The 11329-nt window shown below is 28.9% G+C and overlaps 1 protein-coding gene across 1 annotated transcript; it reads left to right on the forward strand.

Annotated features, from left to right (window-relative positions):
- Positions 1-344: 344 nt before the first annotated feature.
- LOC111034635 (tigger transposable element-derived protein 6-like) lies at positions 345-2504 on the forward strand. Its single transcript, XM_022315936.1, has 2 exons — positions 345-1895; positions 1966-2504. Exon 1 carries the CDS (start codon positions 429-431, stop codon positions 1701-1703), a length of 1275 nt encoding a protein of 424 aa, XP_022171628.1. The 5' UTR covers positions 345-428; the 3' UTR covers positions 1704-1895; positions 1966-2504.
- The last annotated feature ends 8825 nt before the right edge of the window (positions 2505-11329 follow it).

Below are 11329 nucleotides of genomic sequence, written 5' to 3' on the forward strand. Positions count from 1 at the left end.
CGAGTTAAATTATCTGAAACTACTTATCTTCTTAAATACCACTATAAGTAACGATGATATATAATAGTTTCTATTGTTATTTTTGAATCAAAAGAACAGGCAGTTGGTGTCGATAAATGTGATTAATATTGCTATTAATGTGTTTACTATTCGAATTTTAGTGAAATTGAATTCAAATAATTTATATATATTATACCAAAATATAAACATTGGGATTAATTTTATTTGATGAGCGTCTGTACTAATCGACAAATAATGATATCGTTATTTATATTAAATCGTATCAAACCCAGAAAGTAAACCAATACTTTTTATTACAATCATATATTCAGTATCTCGTTAAGCGCGTTGAGTGGAGTTTAAAATACGCTCCAACGCTGTGTTTCATAGATTAAAATTTATTAATTTTACTTATTGTTCCTTAAAACATGTCGAACGAACGAAATGAGTTATCGATTCAGGCGAAAAAAGAGCTGTTGATTTGCTACGACGTCGCACAACTTTCAAACCTTTCTCAACATAGAGCTGCCTCAATCTTGAATATTTCGGTGGGAACATTAAGAAGACTGTTGAAAACCCGTAAAGAAATTGAAGAACACCGAATTGTAAAAACTATTGGAGAAAAATGTCGTCGTCATTACCTGAGAGAAAAACGAGAAAATGACAAACTATTAACTCATATGGAGGAAGGCATGGTCAGATGGTTGGAATACGCGAGTATTTTAAGCGTACGGGTGAGTAAAATGATTTTAATAGATAAAGCTAGAAGTTTGGGAAGAGTACTTGGAGTTGAAAATTTTTCTCCTGATAATAATTGGATAGAGAAATGGAAAAACAAGTACAATATTTCTAATAAAAGAGTTCAACTAGTAACCGACCAAAATAGAGGCGCAATTTTTTTAGCAAATAACTACGGGTTAATAAAATCTGTCAAAGACTTTTTCGAAAATGTCATGTCCAATTACGACGCCAACGACATATATAGTTTATTCGAGATCGGCCTCTACTATCACGACCTACCAAATTCAAATTGTGAGTTCAAAGGACCTCCGGATAATAGGGAATGTCAAAAATCTATCCATAGACTTAGCATTATATTTGCGTCCAATATAACGGGGACCGATAAAATGCGCCCCAGAATCATTGACAATATTCACATTCCACGATATTTGCAAGATGTAAAAACGTTATCTGTACATTTTCAAGCCAGTTATAATACGTGGATCACTAGCTGCTACGCGTCAATTTTAAGATGGTTGGACGAAGAGTTATCGGGAAGAAAAATTTTGGTCATCATTGACAATGTGATGGTAGATTTGCAAATAGAACTGCAAAACATCGAAATAAAATATTTACCAAGTAGCATGGTATCTGTCCACCCTCTCCGACAGAATATTATGCGCATCGAAAAAACATATGAGTATTATTTAAAACAAACAAAATCTGCAACCACATCTAACGCCGAAAATTTGCCGACTACTTACAATACTGCCCAAATCTCAGTCTCGGATTCCATGCATATGATTTTCAATGTCTGGGAAAACATGCCACCTGCACTAATCCGAAATTGTTTTCGGAAAGTAGGTTTTATAAAAACTAAAACCGAGGAAATTAATGAAAATTTGTATTTGAATTTCAAATATTGGATTTCAAATTACCGAGAATATTTGTGGACAATTTTCAATCACCTACAAGTTGAGTGAAAAAAACAACTTATTTCTACTCAGAATGATCTTCAAAAATCAGACGTTCAATTACATACCAAACTTAATAACTACAGATATTTAAAGCCATTACCAAAACCTTCATTTGCCAACAAGAACGTACCAAACTTCTATCAACAAGATAAATATAATTAACGAAACTGAATCCATGGATACAATTTTAATTAGCAGGTACTCGACTTTAAAACTAATTCACTTTTTAAAAAGCCAATTTCTAATATTAAGTCATTTTATATTCTAGGGCAGGGAAAATAAGAAGAAACACGCAAACCATAAAAAGTAATTTCTAAACTAGGTACAAAATAAATACTTTAACTATAACTTGCTTTAGAACCATGCTAATTATAGTTATAATTTTTTTTTTTTTTACTTTCCTATTGGCTATTGTTATATTTTTTTAACATTATATTAATACATATTAATTATACCTACAAATTATTTATTCACAAAACGTAATCAAATCATAGTACACCCAGATAGACCACACATATTTTTGAATTAAGTCAATAAATCCATTATGACTCACTTAAAATATAATTTAATTCTTAGTATTTATCTAAGTAATTTCTATAGAATTGATGAAAATCCATTGTATAACGTACCAAAATACCTAACACCTCGAATTTACAAATTGATTTAGTTTTACTTAATATTTATCATTAATTAATACAAATTTACTTGTAGGTAAATATGTATTATGTCCCACATATTATACTCCAACGGTTTTCCAAAATAATAACCGTAGAATGTTCTCTTTTATTATTATTATTTTTTTATTTTTTAATGTCTTTTTTTGTGTGGTATTTTTTATTTGAATACATAAATAAATTATGTATTCATTAATGTATGTAAGTACTTAGAAATGTTAATCAAAATTAAAATAAAATGTTTTTGGCAGCATATATATATATATATATATATACAACTACTGATCAGAACAGTAGACCAACTGCCGTGAAACGTAGAAATAATTTTCAAAAAATAAAGTGTTTAGAAATACGTTATTGACGGAGGCATGTACAGTATAACGTAATACGAAATTGTATTCTACACATTTACGTAATATAATAAGATGATTGACCATCAAGGATTTAGACATTTAGTAAGTGCCTAATATAACATAATAGTTCAAGTCATATATTGTTTTCTCTTATAAAAATAATACAACACAATAAATTTGAAAATAAATTATTTTATTGTCAAAAATTAAAATACGTAAGACAAATACAAACATCACACGGAGGCGCACACAAACAAATTAAACCTAGTGATCACGATTTGGTTACACCTTATGACCACTTTTTCGCGTTATTCGCAACTCGCACTATCTTAATTATTACAACAGTACGACGTATAATTTTCTATTAAATTATTATTATTTTTCTCCACTGGTAAAAGTTAATGTGCCTATAATGTTTTTAACGCGTTTAAAACGTAAGCCATTCATTATTTAAACTATATAGGTAGTGTTCAACCTGTATTCAGCTGGTTATAGTAGCTATGATAAATATATGTGCTGATCTATTTTTTAACTCGAGTTATGAAAAAGCACACCTAAAAATATAAAATTAATTTTTATAAATTTTCAATTCCCATTCATCGTAATCAGATTTTAATAAAAGATACAGGGAAGTAATTAAAATGTTAATTACGATATTGAGGAAAGCAAAGTATGATGTGTATATATTATATGATGCAGTGTGTACACCTATGTATAGTATTTTTAAATTATAAGACACGTGTCATATGTATAATGTGTATGTATTAAACAAGTATTGAATATGTTTTAAATATTCTACCATGTAGTTGTGTCAGTGTCCCTAACAATATCTAACTTATTTCCTCACAATTTGCTGGAATGTAATCATCTAAAATTATAATTATATAATATTGAATTACTACATTTTTTATAGTATTTTGTTTTTGTATGCATACTTAAAATAAATGTATTTTCTAATCTACACGAAGCAACAAATTTATTGGTTGTATTTTTTTTTTTTTATTTACTTCTGCAGTTAACCTATATTATAGTCAAACAAAATTCTCCAAAACCTTCAAGCAAGACGTTTGGAAAAATCCCGGGAAAAATGAAAACCCAGTTTAATTGATACTTAGAAATATTATTTTATGGTTTTACTCAGTTGTGCAAGAAAATATAATACAAATACAGCAGACATTTTATTGATAAGCGAATTTCTGAATTTTCATGATTATTAATTTTAAAATAATTTTAAATTTCAGCTACATTCAAGTTATTACTATGCAGCATTTTATGTCATTGTACAACATTTATAAGTTCTTATAAAAAATAGAAATTACAATTTCACCATCGAGTTGTACCTTTTAGAAAAAATAAAAAAATATTTTACATTTAATAAGTTACCTACATAATCAATAACAATAATAATAAAGAGTAACAAATTTAATATTTCTTTTGAATATAAAAAAATAATTTTATAAATAATGTAGATCCCTTACTACTGAAATAATTAACAGATTCAAATTTTAGAAAAAAAATCAAGTAAAAAAAAAGTTATTGATTAATTCACTGCTTGGTAAGTTTTCAGGTATAATTTGAAAGTGTTTAGGTTACATACCTAGCAACTATTATACCTTTTGTACCTAAATTCATATATAATATTATAAAATATGTAATAACGCCATTGGGATGTATTATAATAAATAATTACAGGATATAAGGTCCATACTAAATTTGTGGAATTACTTGTTCCCACCAAAGTGTAAATCAAAATTCGATCGACGCATTTTTATAAACAATCCAAAATTGATCGCGTTTCACCTGACACAATGTTAATACAATTTATTTTCATGAAGATTAATTTATTAAAATATATCTGCATCTTGTATATAAAAAATAAAAATTGTTTTATAATTTATTATTTTATACTGGTTATATGAATTATGATTAATTGTAATTTATTCACATGTAATAACTAATATTGTACCGTAAAAATATAAACTGTTTTTGCATTTATTATTGCAACCGTGTTGTTTCTTAAATGTTTAAGGTATTTTTTTGGTGTAACCTAATTTTGTTTACTAAAAAAACATTACACCATTTCCTAAGCTTTAAGAATACAACTAAACTATTTAAATACAAAAGAAATAACGTTTCCCGTATATTATGATGAACTGGGACCTTGGCAAGCACTTTTAATTTTTAATAGTGGTTTACGCTTCGTACTAAAAAATAAATCCAATACCTATCAGAAACATCATATTTCAAAACCGAGATAATTGTACTATTGATTTGATTTTTTTTTTATATCTTATCGTTTACTTTGTAATTTATTGTATACCTTATAATCGCGTTTGTTACTAAAGACCTTTTTAAGTCAACATCGCGATTTGTTGGCGTATTATACTAGACGTAGTAATTCCATTCATAGGTATACGTAAAATAAACGTACCATTGACAATTTACATAATATTATGTAAACTATAATTATTTTACATTTCAGTGGTGTTATTTCTATACACCACATGATCATAGCACTATAGCGTAGATTTTACAATCGATTAATATTATGCATGTACATATAGGTAGTGACTAGTGACTCTATATTAGTACATTATTGGATCTCTTCAGGTGATATCATTGGGTCAGTGGGACGTAAGGTTCTATTTCATATTATATTGTTGTGTCGTTAGCATCAAATTTTTGCAATACAACATCGTACCTATAGGTATATAATATTAAATATGTCACACATAATTCTACTCTTCAATATTTATAAATGCTGTAGTCGGCGGGTTTAACTTCGGAAACTTATGTTTCAGATATAATTACGACTCACAAGACAGTGACAACTGTGGCTACAATAAAAATAATAACTGCAAACTTTGGCTGCAGTATTCGCAATGTGAACAATGTGCATATCATACTCTCGAAACAGTTAAAGTACAATTAATTGGCTATAGGGCACGAGATAATATAATATAGCAGCCAGTATTGTATACATGCGAGGTACATAATATTACAAGGTAATTTATCAAATATGCTCACCCCCTTTTTTTCTTCTACTGTATAATGCAGTTAAATTCAAAATTTTCAAAAATACTATTTTTTCAAATTCTAGTGATTTTGTTTACTATTCAAGAAGTATCCAGTAAAAATACAAGCTTCTGTTTTTCAAATGAGAACAACTCTCTTGCTACTGTAAATTTGTCGAGCAGATCATTTTCCTGAACATTTTAACGCATTAAAATCAAATATATAGATAGGGGTTTTTGAGTTCCTTAACTGAGTGTACTAAGGATCAAAGGTTCGTGATTATGGATTCGGAAGGGGGGCTATCTTGATTTGAAACATTTATATCAAATATACTAGATCCAATATGATCTAATATTATAAGGTATATTATCCTTAGTATAAAAAATTTTGATAAGTGATAACTGGAAACTATATACTCGTCCGAATTTTTCAAGAAATAATTCACCAAATATTTTACAATAAAATATGGGGTTCTCTATAAAAAATCTCGAGAATTTTCAAACATAATGGAGTTTATAAGCAATTAAAAAAAATTATCATTTCAATAAATTAATTTTGAAAGAAAGGAAAACACGGGGGTGGGCGTGCTTGGAAGTGAATCACCCTGTATTATTATACATAATACATATAGAAGAACACACGTATTTATAATAATAATAATAATAATACTAACGAAAAATAAAAATAATAATAATGGCGCACAAGAATTGTTGGAACCGACGAGGACGAAGTCGATCCCGTTAAAACTCGAATAAAAATGTGTGTGTGTGTAAATGTGTATAATACGCGAGCAACTGGTTTTGCGTTTTCGGAGGGCGGTCAGACGTTTTATATTATTATTTCTCATGAAACGTCTCCGGCGGAATGTTGGGTGGTACGCGCGCGCGGTTTCGCGGTCCGCAGCCGCCGGCGAAAAGAGCGATAATTGAACGCACCCGCGCCGGTTAACGCGGCGGCGGCGGCTCGGCGGTAGCACCAAATCGCAGCTCACATATACGATATTACATATATTATATTATGTGTATTAACAGTCGGCCAATTAACTCGGGGGCCACTAGGTTTATAAGTCGTACACATACTTGTATATATACCTGAGCACAACATAATATATAGAAATTTCGTTTTTTATATTTTTTAATGAGTTCCATTACCATATCTCCGAGCGATCCATATTATAATTTAGTAATAATATTGTGTATATATGGTGTTGTACGCATGCGCTCCCGGGTTGACACAATACCACATATACGTACTATATACCTTCAGTCGAAAGTATATACCGCGCAGTATATACCTACCTACGACTATTATTAAAGGTGTATGTGATATAATTATTTTCAAAAATCGTTTGTATGCACGTGGTGAATAGTATTTTTGACGTCCATTGGGCCTCCGCGTGCCGCCGCCGGCGTTCCAGACGGAATTGATTATTGTAATTTTTTTTTCTGCACTGCTGTTCAGCTCACCCGAATTTATTATTACCTATCGTAAAATACAGTAGCTATCTTATAGGTCCGGCAAATCGATGATATAAAAAAAGCGATCGATGTATGTCCTCTGTGCGCGGTATTTTAATATTACTATATGCGTGTTCTTTAATCGTTCACTAAATATTATGCATAACATTATATAATAATAAATAATAATATATAGTATTATGTTTAAAGTTAAAGGCAACACTAAATATTTTCACGGAATGTCCACCGATTTTATCCCAACATTATTATAATACACGTATTCAATAAAAAATTCAAATTCTAAAAACTTACCAACAGCACAATACTTAAAACATCAAAGTGGGCGAGTATAGTTTTATCACTATGATTGATGCAACTTTAGAACTACTAATTATCTAGGATGAACCTAATATGATTTTGCAGTGTTTTCCACTAATGTGATAAATGATAATGTACATGCACATAATTCAATCTATAGATTATAGTACGTATATAGGTGAGTATATAATATAATATATAAACTAAATTGTTTATTTTAATTGATTGTTAGTGATACTAAAATGTTAACAAATTTTTTTATTGAATAGGAAAAACATTCTTTATCATAATTTATATATGAATCAAAAACTTAAATTTTAACTAGCTCTCATTTAATAAATATAAAGTCAAATAAATTTTGGACACTCTGTATTATGAAGTGTGCAGTGTGCAGCATGTTGACAATATTTAAAATAAGAATACTCATCAGGGTACAAGTTTAATACTTTAATATGAACATCTGATAATCTTTTCATAATTTTAATTAATAAAACGGACAACGAATATTTTCTAATTTAAAATAGTGAGGTATTAGAAGATACAGCATTATCCATAATGGGAAACATCCTTTAATTATAAATAAGTATGCACCCGTGAGTATAATCGTAACAATTTGTTATTTAATCCAAATTCTTAATATACATAATACATATATAATACATCATAATATACAAAATGAACAAATAGATGACGCTAATACTTTAATAAAAAGGCACCAAGTCTGCAAGTGGCATTACTGTTTTAGCAAGACTCAGAGCTAAATTTAATTTTCAAACTATTTAAAATTATAAACGATTATAATATTTTTATAAAATATATTACTTTTAACATGTTCATAGATTGAATTATAGATAGGTAGAAGACTAAACTGATTTGATGAACTGCACAGCTATTGGGAATGAATTCGATATTGTGTGTTTTTAATAGAACGCTAACTACTATAGGTATAATAATATAACCATCGACGAATCACGGCGTCTTAGAAAATTGCATTATATTATATAAATAATAATAAAATATATATTGTCATTACACTGAAATTTTAAATTTAAATTTATTAGTTGTTCGAATTCAGTTAAAATATGTATGCGTAATATTAGGCATAATATTTGGTGTACTTGACTTGATGTACCTACAAAAATACAAGGACTGTACAAACTTACGCACACACAATCAGGCTCACATGCATACGTGTATCGTATTATTATACACCTCTTATTTAATCAAATAGTTTGGTTCTGTCAGAAGAGTAGTAGCTAAAAAATCTCTGCGTGAACACCGAAAAGTGGTTTTTATTTATCCGCGGGGTATCATTCGTTCCTGTCTGTCTACTCAGAACTGATTGGATACACTAACTGCACATAAATTATTTCTTAACTAAAATATACCTAATCATTACTATGGGAAAAATTAAAAAAATTGAATTTTTTAATAGATTTAAACCATTGATAGAATAGTTTTTATACCATGGTATATTGTTAACGCATCATAATCAACAAATTGGATAAAATATGCACATATTCATATATTTAGTTACTTATACATAATACAAGAACTACTTACAGTGAATGTATATGCAGTATGCACGGAAGTAGATGATTGTATAATACAATATATCGTCTAAATTCTAGACTCTAAAATAACAAATTGTCAAGTATATATAGGAACAGAAATAACAAAAATGATGTCTGGAAATGAGTTTAGTTTGAGAAGAACTTTATATGCATCCCTCCCCCCCTCAAAAATAAAATTAATGCACAGTGTGAAATTGTCTGATCAATTATATTATACAGCATAAAATAAAATAGTTACCGAACACATTTTACTTTATATTATTGAAATAAGTGTTTTATTATTCATTGTATCGTATGAGACACCTCGTTAATAATGCACGTTTAAAGTAAATAAATGTGTAATGTTCTAATTATTTCACTTAAGTCGACAAAATCTACATGAGCGAACATATACAGCCACTCTGGTACGGCCACGGTGTATTCGAAAGTTAATATTGCGATATGTAAATTGAGGAATTTAAATATTATATACTGTGGATTTATTGTTTATATTTCACGATAGCTGTTTATGTTAAGATTTTAATGCTGTTTGTGGATTCAGTACTAATAGTACGTGCATTTTAAATTCAACAACCACATTAATTTCCGAATACAATTAGTGACAACTATATTGAATACAGTCGAACACAAAATCGTTATTAAGGCATTAAGCTAAACATCATGAGATGTAAATAAAGTGCCCAGAAGTGCGTTCTTGATGCTATATTTCAAAATAAAAAAAAGCCCCATAAAAATAAAAATTTAAAGCTGTTGATACAGGTGTAGCCATCAATATAACATTTTACTTTAAATTTTTTTATTTCAAATTAAAACCTAAGATCTATTATTGAAGAGAAGCCATCATGCCAATACCTATATAATATCATTAATTATTAAACATCTGCAGAGCTTTTGGCTTTACGTAAAATCCCCTACAAATTGAAAAAATGACGATCATAAAGTATAAATATTAAATACCGTACCTTACTGCAGATACTACTGCAGAGTACAGATTTAGGCATGTTCAACAGCATAAAACGAAATAGTTATGTTTAGACTAGTCTAATAAAACAAAAAAGTACGCTGATACGATTGTATTATACTGCTATGCTTCATGTATAAGTTATGGAATAATTCTCGTTTTTCTGTGCGCTACAGTATTCATAATATTAAAAAAAAATTGTAGATAATCTATTAACAACACGAGTACAACTTGAGATTTCATTCTGGACATTTTCTGGAACGAATTCAAACTTTCTTCTTATTGTATATTGATTATTTATAATATCCAAAAGCTATACATAATACATTGGTCTTAAGAAAATATTTTAAATTAATTGATCGTGAAACTCTAATATTTATTTAAAAAAACGATTTCCTTAATATCTTCAAAAAACTGCAGAGTTGAAAATTCACGAGTGACTACTTAAAATCGTAATATTTACATATGATTTTCTATATAACCTTCAAAGTAGTGATATAAATAAAAATACAGACATTTATTATGAAAATCGTAATCCAGAAAGCGTGTTTGGTGAAAACAAATAATTTTCAACTGCATGAAGTGTAATATTTCCTGTGTTTTCTTCACCTTTTTTTTTGTTTAAATAATTTAATTTAAAAAATGATTTATAAAAACGTGTATACTAGACGATGATTTATAATAGCATATAATTAAGGTGTCGAAGCGATTAATCAATTTTGTTTGACAAGATTGAATTGGTACACCTTTGAACTACAGCGATTTTCTGAGATTATTGTCGAGATCATAGACATGAACCCGAATTCAGTATTAACGCAGCCAGCTCTATCATCGTGTGTAATAAAGACGATGATTATACATCGCACACAGTATTATAATTTATAATAATAATAATAATAATAATAGTAAATTGCGCTGACTACGTTTTTGACTGGGTTTACATCACGCCTTGTCGCATACATGTATTATAATAGACGGAGAAAAACGAAACGCATTCGCCGCGGACGTTAAGCTCGAAATGTTGCGGAAAACGGTCGAAAATCGCTGGTCGGCTATAAACACTACCCAGGTATATAGTATGCATTATACACTATTATATTATCTGCCTACGTTATAATAACCGTCATCGGACAATTTTGGGCTACGGTGCACGTCACGATCCGATTTTTTGATTAATGCCGGGACACAGGGTAGACATTATATTATTATAATGCGTATTTTGTATTATATTATTATTATTTTTATACGTAGGTACTACACACTTGCGCGCGTTTATCGTT

Source organism: Myzus persicae, unplaced genomic scaffold (assembly GCF_001856785.1).
Source record: "Myzus persicae strain clone G006 unplaced genomic scaffold, MPER_G0061.0, whole genome shotgun sequence".
NCBI lineage: Eukaryota > Metazoa > Arthropoda > Insecta > Hemiptera > Aphididae > Myzus > Myzus persicae.